Source organism: Sparus aurata, chromosome 11 (assembly GCF_900880675.1).
Source record: "Sparus aurata chromosome 11, fSpaAur1.1, whole genome shotgun sequence".
In the NCBI taxonomy this organism is placed as follows: Eukaryota; Metazoa; Chordata; class Actinopteri; order Spariformes; family Sparidae; genus Sparus; species Sparus aurata.
Window position 1 is genome coordinate 5767519 of NC_044197.1, and position 13274 is coordinate 5780792.

A 13274-nucleotide genomic window follows, 5' to 3' on the forward strand; every position below is an offset into this window, starting at 1 on the left:
TTGAATGTCACTGCAGTTTCACAAACAGCCTCTTTAACTTGACTCTGCTTTGTTTCTCCCCTTCTTCAAACAGATGTTAATTCATTCCAGCAGACGTCAAAGTGGATCGAGGATGTTAGAACGGAGAGAGGAAGTGATGTCATCATCATGCTTGTCGGCAATAAAACAGACCTGGCAGATAAGAGGTATGTAGTTACTGCTGACTCAGACGTCAGTACTGGTATCACATTTTACCTTTTTACTCAGCATTTCCTTTGAGGTCTTGGCACCATGGCAACCATTATGTGCAAAGTGTCAGTCTGTCAGTCTGCAGGAACGTTTAGAGCACAATACCTCGAGAACAAAACACGACAAAAACGTCAGGCCGACTCCGCAGGCTCCTCTACACAGTGATGATTTGATTAGATGTCGGAGTGTCTTGCTGAATGAATCTGTATATTAATGAGACCGAACTGACTGTCTTGACACCAATAACTCCTCAACACATTACCATGCGAATTTAATATTCATACCACCTGAGTGTTATATGGAGACAGGTATGAGAGAAGAACGGTTGCTGCTTTATAGATCAAATATCAAAACAAATAGGCTCATTAGCATAAATGGTTATATTATGTTGTTGTAGTAATTGTGATGGAACATTGAACAACTCAGCTGCTTTTACTGCTTTGAAATGAGAAAATGATTGCTTGCTTGGGGAAATTATGCAGTGATCTACCCTCCTCCGACCCTCCTGCTGTGCATGAGGGAATTCTTTTGTCATATATACATATACAGTATGTATTTACATATAACTGATAGGTGGTGTTTTGAGTGGAAAGAAGGCTGATGAAACAGGTTTGATAAAGCTGAGGAGAAAAATTGATTTTCCGAAGGAACTGCTTGGAGCAGCAGGGTATAAAGGAAAAGACATGAGGCAGAAATGTATAGAAATATTTATTCATGAGAAAACTAAAGGGCGAATTGAACCATAAAATGGCTTCTGTGATTGTGCCAAAAAAGCATCAGTGCATTAAATCTTTGTTTGAGCTATATCACAGATGTAAAGTTATCAGTGAAATGTGAGACTGATATGGAAATATCCCCTGATGTTGCCTCTCCATCCCCTTTGTCCACAAAATGACCTGAATGCATCCCGCTTATTAACCTTCCATCCATCCTCTCCATCCCGAGCAGAGTGTGCAGTGTTAAGTTTGGTTTGGCTTTGGGCCATTTTCCCAATTTAAACAAAATTGTACAAATCACCGGCTTATGTAAAATTCCTTTTCCTGGCATGCTTTAGCAAGTGTTGAAAACTAAGTGCACCACTGTTATTCCCTAATATATGTTCACTTTTTTACCAGAAAGTGACTGGAGATGCAACTGGACGGGTCTTTCTTTTTTATCACTTTGAAAAAGAAAGACCCGTCCAAAGTAGCAGCTGATTCCACATAGTTTAAGGATAAATAGAATTAGCCAACTGTTGAATTCATATTCCAAGCAAATAGGGGGCAGCATTTAACCAGAGTAACCGCTAACTGCTGCTAACTATTGCTGCCGTCATCTAGTTACCTCAATGCAAAGTTGTCTTTAACATGATGTGAACACTGTTTCGTCACCATTTGTTGATTATTTTTAAGTTAATTTTTAAATGGTTTAATGAAATTCTTGCATGTTGCACCTTTAACACATAGTGACTTTAAACAACAATTAGGTTACTTTTTTTTCACTGTATGTGTTTAAAAGTGTATTTGCTGCTGCAGCACTGAAGACAAAAACACATCATCTGTTTTTGTCCTTTGGTGAAGTTTACACTAAGGTGCATTTATCAGCAAATGTTAGCATGCTAAACTAAGATGGTGAACATGGTTGAACAATATACCTGCTAAACATCAGCAAGTTAGCATGCTGACGTTCGCATTTTTCTCAAAGCTCTGCTGTGCATAATGACAGTCTTACAAAGCCGTTAGCATGACTGCAGACGACAGTTAACACTGTTCTATCATTAACATTACTTTTACATATGCGGTGGGTTGCGTATTTTCATTAGTTGTAATTAGTTGTATAATTCTGAGCTACATTCAAGATGCTGACGAACACTTGATGTGGTCCATTAATCCATCTTCCTTATATCTTTTTGCTGTTCTGCTGTCTTAAGTAATGACAGCCCTCTGGGATTTCCATTATCTCTGTTTGGACAGCTGTTTTGGTTTATGGTCTGTTTCTTTTGTTAGAGACACATTTTTCTGAAACAGCTGACCATCTACATTCTGTTTATGTTGACTGATCTTAGTGTGATCTTAAGAAAACACTCTGCTGACAACGATGGTGGATGCTCAGCCGTCCTCTTTCACCTTTATCCACCCCTCAAATTTGCAGCCTAACTGAAGTCAGGTTTGTAGAAGTCTTCAGGAGAGCATTTTCACAATTATCGTAACCATGCATAGATTATGCACACAAATGCACCAATTCAATTTGTTATTGTCAGCATTATTTGTCCATGCGGCGACAATAACATTCACTGCATTAACAAGTGGAGCTGCAAAAAGAAATTCCCTTTGGCATACTTGTGTCTCAGACTGAAGGGAAAAGCAGGTAAACTGCTGGTGGTGGCAGTTTTTAGGATTTATCTCACAGGATCTGTCAATAAGATGGCTACCATAACAACAGACCAGAGGCAAAAGCTTTGCACATTGAAACTGAGATTGTGTGGTGTAGTGAACTGCAAGCTAGCTGGTTAGCAAAATAAAGATTTTTGTCTTATGTTTCGTCTAAATCTGTCTTGCTAGATGAGTTGTTATATTAATCCACAGAATAAGATGTCCTAAGTGAAATAATTTTGAAAGTGTTGGCTTCTAGAAAAGCTCTTTAAAACTACTGAACCATTCAGCTTTTTATTTTTGGGTAATTTACCTGCAATTTAGTTTGGTCTTAACGTGGTCTGGAAGTAAAATCCCCAGTAAATGTTCATGGTAAAGCAGTGAAGGCTATTTACTGCATTAACATCGCCACAGCTGCCTCTCCTAATTTGCTTCTTCTTAGAGGGTAAATCAGCCTAATTGCTGTGTGTGCGTGCATGCATGTGCGTGTGAGCCTGACAGGTTTTTGCCAAGATTAGTGCAGAAAAATCAAAATGGCTCGTTCCTATTTTTCAATGCGCTATAGTTTTTCTGTGCTCCAGTTTCCAGCAGCAGTGTGTCCCGACCAATCCTTCTGAAACTGGATTTTTAATCTATTTTATTTAATTTATTGCAAAGTTAATTGAGGCAAATCAAATAGACACTGTGGTTGCACTTGCAGAGACTGTTTCACTCTGTGACAATGTAGAAATATACATCAAATGAAAAAGAATAAGTAGAGCATGTGCATCGTATGCCAGTGTGTGATGAAATGACTTGGCACATGATCTGACAGGACTGTAAATAATGTAGCTGACATTGAAAAACGAGTTCAAAGTCATCAAACCTCTGGCGGCAATATAGTGTGACATCTTAAATCTGTTTCTGGGTGGCAGTGCGTGTGTCTGGACCTTTTAAAAACATCTGAAAAGAAGTCAGTGGTGCAGTTTAGCTACATTGTCTTACACTATATCACCACTGACATATCCAAGCCTTCCTTTGACATTACTTGAGAAGAAGCAGAGATTTATGGGTATTGGGTTTTGTTGTTTTGTTCATTCATGCATCGCAGAGCTTCTCAGAATGCTCAGTGCAACAGGGAGTTGAAGTATGCTCAGTATAGGTGCTGCAGAGTCCCTGGAGCCATGTATGAGGAAAATCTAGTGAGCACCGCGCACCAGGCGGCATCAACCAAGTGCAGCCTGATGTGCGGTGCGCTGACAGGAAATAGCTCTGGGACTTTTAAAACTGTTAAGTCAGTGTATAGATTGAATGTCTTGTTCGTCTGCTTCCTGTTACACTGCTGCTACAATACATGATAAAGTCAGTTTTAAAATGAATGTACTTTCACTTACAATCAGCCTCAATGATCTGGAGTCTTCACACGGCTTAAAGTGATTTATTGTAGAGGAGAATTCAGATTATTATCGCTATTTCAAAAATATATTGTTGTGCTTTGAGTATACAAAATAAACACACAGATAACACAGAATAATTCAGTATCCCTGTGATAAATACGGCTCTGGTAAACTTAAATAAATGGATATTTTTGACCATTTCTCAACAAGCTGTAAACACAATATCGTCATGTCATCATATAAAGTAAATATAAATCTTAAAAAGTTGTGTTGTGAAAGTTATGGTGCATGTGTTGCAAATCCACTGCACTGATTCCTGAGGGAAATATTTGGCTCCACTGTGTTCACCAGCTCGTCTTTAGCTGTGTCTTGTCTGCTGTTTGATGCTGAGCAGATAGCGCAGACTGGGTTTATCAGAGCTTTTTCACTGTAGAGATCTGGCTGCTGCTGAACTGAAGCGGTGACGTTTGGGGCCGTAAAACCAATATAATGAACTTAAAAACGCCTCAAGCTTTGTAGAGAGCAACTACAGAGAGTGATAATTCTCTGCGGGTCTGTCAGTACACCTTTCACACTACATGTTAGGGCTGAACAAAATGCAAAAAAAAAAATCATATTGCAGTTATTTTGTACAGATATTGTACAAGTAATATATGCAACCGTGCTATATGAAGTAATTTAATCTTTTATCAATATCGTATATATCTGTATAGCTTTCATGAGCAAATGAAAATCTGATTGAAAAATCAAAGATCACCGTTCGTATCACGGGTACTTATCACTTTGTTTTGGAGCATCCTTAAAAATAAAGAACCACCTGGTCTAGTTAAGTATATGTTTAATGAGATCTTGTATAATGAGTGATTACATGACAAGTTAGAGTGCACGCAGCAGAGCCCATACTGCCGCCAAGGCCCAACAGCCGCCTTTAATTCGACCAAGCCGAAGTCATCGCATGACACATAATTAAACCTGCTGGATTTACTAACATACTCCTGGTTTATTCATCAGTGTCCATTCATTATAACCTAAGAGATTGACAATGTTAGTGAGAACTAATTTCCTGGATCAGCACCAATGGTTATGGGGTCTATTCTGGGCAGGGGACCCACCTCCCGTCCAAATTATGTAGAAATCCATTCAGTAGATTTTGTCTAATCGTGCTGACAAACCAACAAACCGACAAGGAAACACTGGCAAAAACATAGCCTCCTTGGTGGAGGTACCAAAAAAAAAAAAAAAGATAAGTAAGCAAAGATAAAATGTATCTTTTTGTTACTTATTTCCTCTTAAGTTCATAATAAAAAGTACATCCCCCTTATTTGCATACTGAGAGCTGACGTCTTATTTCAGCAGTCCTGCAGCTCCAAATGCCCACAAGCGTGCGTGAAAGTTGCTTGGATGCCACATATTGCACATTCATTATGCAGTTTTCTTGCCAACTGCCTGTCTGATGATGAATAACTGTCGGTGCTGTTTAAGTTGGAACTCAGACACATGCATCCAGAAATAGCCACAGCGGCACTGGTACCAGCTCTGTCAGGTGGTGTTATTATGTAAATACATCGCCGGTGCAGTGTTTTCTGTTCTCGCTGCAGAAACTTCATCTACCATCTCTTAAAGACTGGATTTCTCTTTCTTGTGTTCTTTGATGCAAAGGAGTTATTTCAGGAGGAGAGGTTTAGGTTTATATAATGCTGCCCTGTTTGATGCTTTGCGCAAAAGGAGTGTGTAGAGACAGGCGTTCCACCACTTACGGTAAGTTGAAAGTAAAGAAGTGGTATTTTTAAGATTCTCTTTGTGTGGAGAGGAACAAAGAGGACAGACTGATTACGTCATGGTTTTCCCAGAAGAGCCGTTGAAGGCAGGTTGATTTAAGCCCGTCGTCTTAATGAACCTGCTGGCTGTGGAGTCAGCAGGACTGTACCGATCGCTCTGTCTGTGTTAATGGACACCTGACACAGTCTCTGTTTCACAGCGAGAGCCAAACAACCACTGCCTGAGTCATTAAATTGTAATGCAAATTGGTTGTTATTAATTTGTTGCTGGACAATGTAATTAATCCTCCTCACTCGTTAGCTAATTAAGTCTGGTGTATCCTCACTGGCCTAGAATAACAGGAGCTTTAGCTGCAGATAGGTGGCATTGTGTAGAGTCTGTTTGTTGAAGGTAATATGAGAAAAGCAGCCTCTGCTTTGCGTCCACATGCTGTAAACTGGTTTGATGATATTTCCCCTCTTTTCACAGGCAAATCACGATTGAGGAAGGTGAACAGAGGGCTAAAGAGCTGAGCGTCATGTTCATAGAGACCAGCGCCAAAACAGGTTACAACGTCAAACAGGTGAGTTCAGACAGCGTTTTTAGAGATGTTGAGTTGTTCATAGAAATGCAGGCCGTTATGTCTTTTGACTGATTATGAATGAAAATAGAACTACAGGTTATGATAGTGGTGATTTTATCACACGGGACATGGCTGGATGAAGACACAGAAGGTTCATATTTACACTACAGGTTCCTCCTATAGGTTAGATCATGAGATTACAGATTTTTGCTACACAGTCATCATGGCCGAACAAATTTCCAATTACACTATTATCGTGATGCACGAAGAAAACTTGAAAAACAAAAGATAACAATGTTAGCATTCAAATTCAATTCGTGCTCTGTGGGTTTTGCCCCCTTTTCTGGTAAATAAATTACAAGTTAAAATAGGAGTGATGTTAACGTGTAACTAGAGTCTGTACATATAACTGTAAAAAAGCGGATAAAAAGAATCCATTTACTTCAAGAAGAGTATAAAAAGGGAAACCAGATGAACTGTTGAACAGAAGATCCACAAGGCTGAACATATTTGCTTGCACTAGTATAACGGACACCCCTAATCTGCATATAATGAGAAAGAGTATCACGTCTCAGTCGTCAGACGGTGATGAACACCCAAAACCTTGTCTTCAGTTCCATCTACATATGATCTATGTAGCTTCGACAGTTTGAGTTATGACATCATAAATTCAAAATGGCGGAGGGCAGAGGAGATGCACCAGGTACCTCTGGAATGACTGTTAAATCGTGTTAGTTTCAGAAAACAGATTAAAAAAAAAAGTTTAAAAAAAAAAAATCCACTTTAGTGTATGCATTTTCTGTCAATGAAAAAAGATGCACAAGACAGATATTATTAAAAGTATAGTGTTTAATATAATATATTGTATAACTGTATAATAAATACAATATATTGATATTATCGAGTATTTAGCAGCATCTAGCGGTGAGTTTCCTGACTGCAACACTCACTTGATCACCCCTCCCATTCCGAAGACGTTGGCGAAACTACGGTGGCCCTCATGGCGGTCCCAATAAAAGCAAATGGCCCTCACTAGTGCCAGGTTTGTCCATTCTGGGCTTCTGTAGAAACATGCTGGTGCAACATGGCGCCCTCAGTGGATGGAGACCCGCTACCTATTAAGATATAAACGGCTCTTTCTAAGATCATGAAAACGACTTTTATTTTCAGGTGATTATACACTAAATAAAACACACTTACTGTCAGGCGGGGGGTTAAAGGGAAGACTAAGGAAAGGGGAAGGTGGACCCAAATGCAGTTACACACGAGAGGCAAGGCTATGGGAAACAAAAAGCGAGCTTTATTGTAAAGCTGAACATGAAAAACAGGAGCAGACAAAACGGGGGCAAGAGACAAAGTACAAACCAAATAGCAAAGTACAAACCAAATAGCAAAGTACAAATCAAAACCAAAGTTCAAATCAAAAATGCAAAACTCAAATCCAAAACACATACCGTGGGGGAACAAGGAACAGACAGGAGCAGGCACATGAACGGGAACATGGACGAGACAGAGGCTGACAATTACAATGACCAGACAAGGAGTGAAAGGAACACAGAGACTAAATACACAGACACTGATGACAAAACGAGGAACAGGTGAGGTGGACCGACAGGTGAGATAACGAAGGGGAGGAGCACATGAGAACATGAAGGGAACAAAGCAATAGACAGAGGGAGCCAGAGGGAACATAGGAAAATACACAGGAGAACTTAAAGGACACATGAGGGCATGGAAAAACAAGACACAAGACAAGATACAAAGACATGGAAATCAAATACAAGAAACCACAAGACAAAACCAGACAAGAACACAACAAACAGATCTACAGTCATGACACTTACGAATATTATATAAGATGCCACTACATATTACACACTGTACCTTTAAAAATCTGATTAAAATGGTGTCAAACATTATGTTGAAAAATAGTGTTTCTACCTGTCCGGTTTTCTGAGAACAAAACATTTTCAACAAAAAAAAGTTACAGGTGATGGTTTCATACTTTGTCACTTGTTTCAAAGTGAAAACAAACGTATTACTTTGTGATTTAATAATTCATGCATGAAAGGGTTAAGGACATGTTTGGACATGAATATTTGAACATTAATATGGATCAGATCAATTCTTGACTACTTAAACATCTGATAATGTTCATTATACCATGGTTGTTGAGACAGGAAGTGAATCAATTTGTTTATTTACGTTTCCAGGCACAGTACTGACACTGACTGTGCATTAGAGGCATATCATGAAACTGGCAGCAGGAATATGTGTTGTGTCCAAGTGCTCATGCATGTGCGGCCTTTTGTATTTGTACAAGACACAAACAGAAGAAGCACATGTCACACAGCTCAGAGCGCAGTATTTCTTGCTAGGTAGGTCCATGCTGCCACAACCAGCATCTCACTGAGACTGAATGGTGCACATATTCATTCCTTTTAGTGAAGCAATCTAAGGGTTGCAGACACAAAGAGAAGCAGCCTGGTTCAACAAACAGCAATTTGTCTCTTAACAGATGTTTGTCTTCGGAAACAACGACTGTCTGTTAAGTTAATAAGTAGAGAGATGAAGGGAGGCTGTATTGTGTCTGTCAGTGGATGGTGTTGCTGGCAGCCAGTAGCAGTGCAGACAGAGGAGGCCATTCTTCACCTTCATACTTCAGGACTGTGGACAGGATGGAACACAGTGGTGTGAAACCTGCAAAAAAACAGTGCAGGCTGCCTCCAAAGGCTGCAGTGTTCACACTGTTCGGCTGTGTCATCGCTCCTTACTGAGAGGATGTGTCAGCAAATTTAAGCTTTGAGACTAATGTGTAAGACTTCCTATTGACATGGCTTAACATAAAAAAAAAAATAGCCATATCATCATGTAAACATGACTTTTTTGTTGTGTGTTTAGCCAAAGTTTAGATGGATTTGACATGTTTTTGTTATTTATACCTGATTTTATTTTAATTCACTTTCTCTATTTATTTTGTTCTTTGATATGATGAGTTGATTACCTGTGTATCAAAAGGCCAAAAGGCTAAGTGTTGATGTTGTGTTCATGTTCATGCAGTCTGAAGTCAAAATGCCGTCATTGTGTTTCTGTTCTCTTCCTCTCCAGCTGTTTCGGCGTGTGGCAGCTGCTCTTCCCGGAATGGAAAGTATTCAAGAAACAAGCAAAGTAGGGAGTATCCTTTGACCTATTTACATAACACGAAAATCCCTTTTTTTATGATATGAAAGAAACCCTCTTTTGGTAATATGTGAACCGCATATTAACAAGCTCGGAGGAAGCATTTTCTCATTTTAATCTCCGTGTGATAGCATCATTCACTGCTCGCTTTTAAATTAAAGAAGTTCCAGACGTGAACTCTGCATACTGGCACCTATTCAAATAGGTGTCAGCTACCTGTCCAATTAAATGTGTTTTCAGCACGACGCTCTGGCAAACTGTTTTTCAGCACTGGTTGTCTGACGAGTGCAGGAGTGGGCGGCTGGTCGGTCAGACAGTTGGCGCCTGCAGTTTTGTCTACGGTGGGTGGGAAGGTTTGCTCATTTAAACCAGTGACAGGAGTCTCAGGCTGGGATGCCGCTTACTGGCACCTCATATCTGTTGCTGTCACCTGAGACGTGTCACACCTCCACCTGTGGGGGATTTTTTCAGGGCTTGTATTCTTTCAATCAACACTTTATTCTTCCGGAAGTTACATTTTCTAATGCAGAATAGTTTGAATTACATTTTTTAGTATTGTGAATTTTAAACACACACACACACACACACACAGTGTAGAAGGTATTTTTGTTTTGGTCACATCAATTGATTCAGCTAGATACGCATGTGTTTATGTCTGATGTCAAATAGAGCAGCGGAGACAGATTTTAACTGTAATATCCACAGAAACTGAAGAGCCTTGGGGCTAACTGGGCTCCTCACACACGCATGGACTGATTTTTACTTCTGTAAATATATCCAGCGTAGGTAACAATAAGGCAGCCTACACTTCACACTCTGAATCTTTTAGATGATTTTTGTACTCTTAAGTTAAGAGCCATTATACACATAATATTATCTGCACTTCACTTTGATTAGTTGGATTGTTAGAGAAAAGCTTTTCAGCTCCTTAGACCATGTGTTGATTAGAGCTCCCTACAGATCTGTATTTACTGTAATCTAATCTATCTATTATGATGCAGAATATACTGTGAAGTTTTATATTCTTCTCTCCCTCCTCAAGTTATTTATTTTTTGAGAGAGAAAAGAATAATTCAAAGCATAACAGATGAAACACGTAATGAAAAGAACCTAATAATACAGATCCACCGAGATGACAGCGTCTCGTCACGAACACTGTTGAAATCCATTATCACAGCAGCCGTCCGAGTCACTATAACTCTCAAAATTTCATGACTCAACTATAAATGCAAAAGCCCACTCATACTAAAAACACTTGCATAACACACACAGTGCATAGAGAGATGATAGTCGTAAACGGTGCTGGGTAACCTACTTATAAAATGCAATATATTGCATAGTACTACTTGCGTTCATTTTAAGGTCATATATTACTTAGAGTAACATATTACACATTACTACTTTTTAGTAGTAGTTTTAGTCTGTTATATTATGAGATAGGAATAAATATTTTTAATTGTAGGCTCTGTCATATGAAACTAAAAAGACCTATAGATTTTATAATGTAGCCTATAATGACATGAAAAGACAAATCTGTCCTTCTGTGCCTTTTTAATTGTAGTCCACAGAACAAGGAATGTACGGGCATATGTGATTCAAGATTGTGAATTAAAGTGCGCTCAGAGGATTAGGTTTCATCATGAGGCCACGAAATACTGCTCATTTCAGTCAACACAGAAACTTAAACAACTTATAGGCTCAGCTTTCTTAAACACACACAGAGGTAATATTGATATGGTCACGCACAGTTTAGAAGGATTCTTAAAAAACAGCAAAAAAATTATTAATTTTTGTCGGTAACGTGTTACACGACATAAACGTAGTAATATGTTACTGAATATTATTTGTAACATGTTTAATTACTCCGTTACTGCTAAAAGAAATATATTAATTTAACCCTTTTGTGATGCGTTACCCAAATTCTGATTGTAAATCGTAGTGAAATCAGTGATAAGCCTTTAACACTTAACAGACAGTAAGCTGTGTAGCTAAAACCACCCCACACATCAAGAGTCAGACAGATTATACAAAAAGTTTTCCTGCATGTTAAATCACATGTGCGGGTCAGTTTACCTCACTCTACCACATGGGGTCACTATATCTACATCTACAATACACAGTACATATATAGTACATCCCCAAGTGGTGAGATTTAATATCTGTTCATTCTTCTCCTTTTAATAAAGTGTATGTTTCTGTACAGTTAAGTAACTCCGCTGCCCTCAATGTTTATTTACAAAGGACATTTGGGATGATAATATTCTCAGGAACTAAGTTGCACTTTATGTAAAAAGATGTGTCTCACGTCTCCGTGTGGTTTCGATCAGCGTGAGTCATGACTTCCTTGTGTTTTTGTCAAACAACAGCAAGTCCATCTCACCTCACTCCATATCGATGCCTCCTTCCCCGCTCCCCCTTCCACTCAGTCATGCCCCTGCTCTCCAGGTGAACAATGGGACAGATGTTGATTTTGTCTGCCATCACTTCTATTGAGAATGTATCTTGAACTGATCTCTTATTGGCCAGTGTGAACAAAAGGGATGATTACAGCAAGCAAATCCTGTTTCAGTGTGCAAATGTATGAACAGTTCACCCAAAAATAAAAATGTAGTCACCACCATGTTCCACAAAACATCTCTGGTGCTTCTCCTAAACAGCTGATAGCTGGCTGGAAAGTAAAATGACTCCATACAGCTTGTCTAGCGTCATCACAGTCTATAGAAGGCCTGAGAGATGTTTTGATGGCCTGAGATCCCAGATTGATTCGAAAAGACATATTTTACACACTCTACAATCATTCAAACTTGTGCACCCACTTCAGATGGGGTAACACTTTAAGCCTGGCAGCTACAGTGAAAGAAGAGGGTGTAAATGCCTTAAAGAGAGTGTAAATTACATCTTTTAAAAGCAATCTGGGATATCTGGGCTTCTGGACCCTTGGATAACACTGAATGAGCTGTTGTTGTTTTTTTTACATTTTAGAACAAGTCTCTGTCTTCTTCAGTGGTTTAGAAGAATGCTGCAACGCTGTTTTGCTGTGAAGCTCCAGAAATGTTCTGTGGTTTGTGAAACTTCACCTGAATTTCCATCAGCCGGGGGGTGAGATAATGACAAGATTTTCATTTTTGGTGAACCGTTCCTTTGAGACAGACGTGAATGTCACAACCCAATTTCAAAGTATGATCTGGTAGCATAATTATAACCCATCAGAGAGAAATCACACGTAAACACGACCTGTCATCTAAACCAACACTTTGCCTCTAACTGCCTTTTCCTTCATCTTGCATAGAGTCGTTTTAGCTAGTTTAGCTGTCGTCTATTACAAACACAGTTGTCCTTGTCCTCGTTGCTACTTGGAACTAAAGTAAATCAATAGTATTGAATGCCGTCAGTCACTGGTTCTCCTCTGATGGCAGCAGAGCTTGATAACCTCCGGGGCCATCTCTATGGTAACGGGGTGAATTATGAAATTGTCTTTGATTTAACCACGTGCATATAGCATCGTAGTTCCTCCTTCAATGTGTCCAGATGAACGGCTCAGCGGGTTTCTGTTCTAACGTAATCATAAATCAGACACTGACCTTGGTGAGGGGAAAGAATGCCGACATTTGTTTCCCTGCGCATCTCCGATTATAGACCACCCATCATTCACCGGGACTCGTCCAGCCTCCATGATAAACTAAATAACTGAACTGTTGAGATCACCCCTTTGCTTTCTATTTCTATTGCCATATTTCCTGCTCAAAACGCATCACTCACATTCAGCCAATTAACTTTATCTCTCTTCCTGTTTTTTTC

The 13274-nt window shown here is 39.3% G+C and overlaps 1 protein-coding gene across 3 annotated transcripts in view; it reads left to right on the top strand.

Annotated features, from left to right (window-relative positions):
- rab6ba (RAB6B, member RAS oncogene family a) overlaps nucleotides 1-13274 on the top strand; it is a 54517-nt gene that overhangs the window by 36049 nt on the left and 5194 nt on the right. For all 3 annotated transcript variants that reach the window (XM_030432926.1, XM_030432927.1, XM_030432928.1), the window contains exons 5-7: nucleotides 74-185; nucleotides 6203-6296; nucleotides 9405-9471. In XM_030432926.1, coding sequence (XP_030288786.1) covers nucleotides 74-185; nucleotides 6203-6296; nucleotides 9405-9471 — 273 coding nt within the window. The remainder of the gene's footprint in view (nucleotides 1-73; nucleotides 186-6202; nucleotides 6297-9404; nucleotides 9472-13274) is intronic.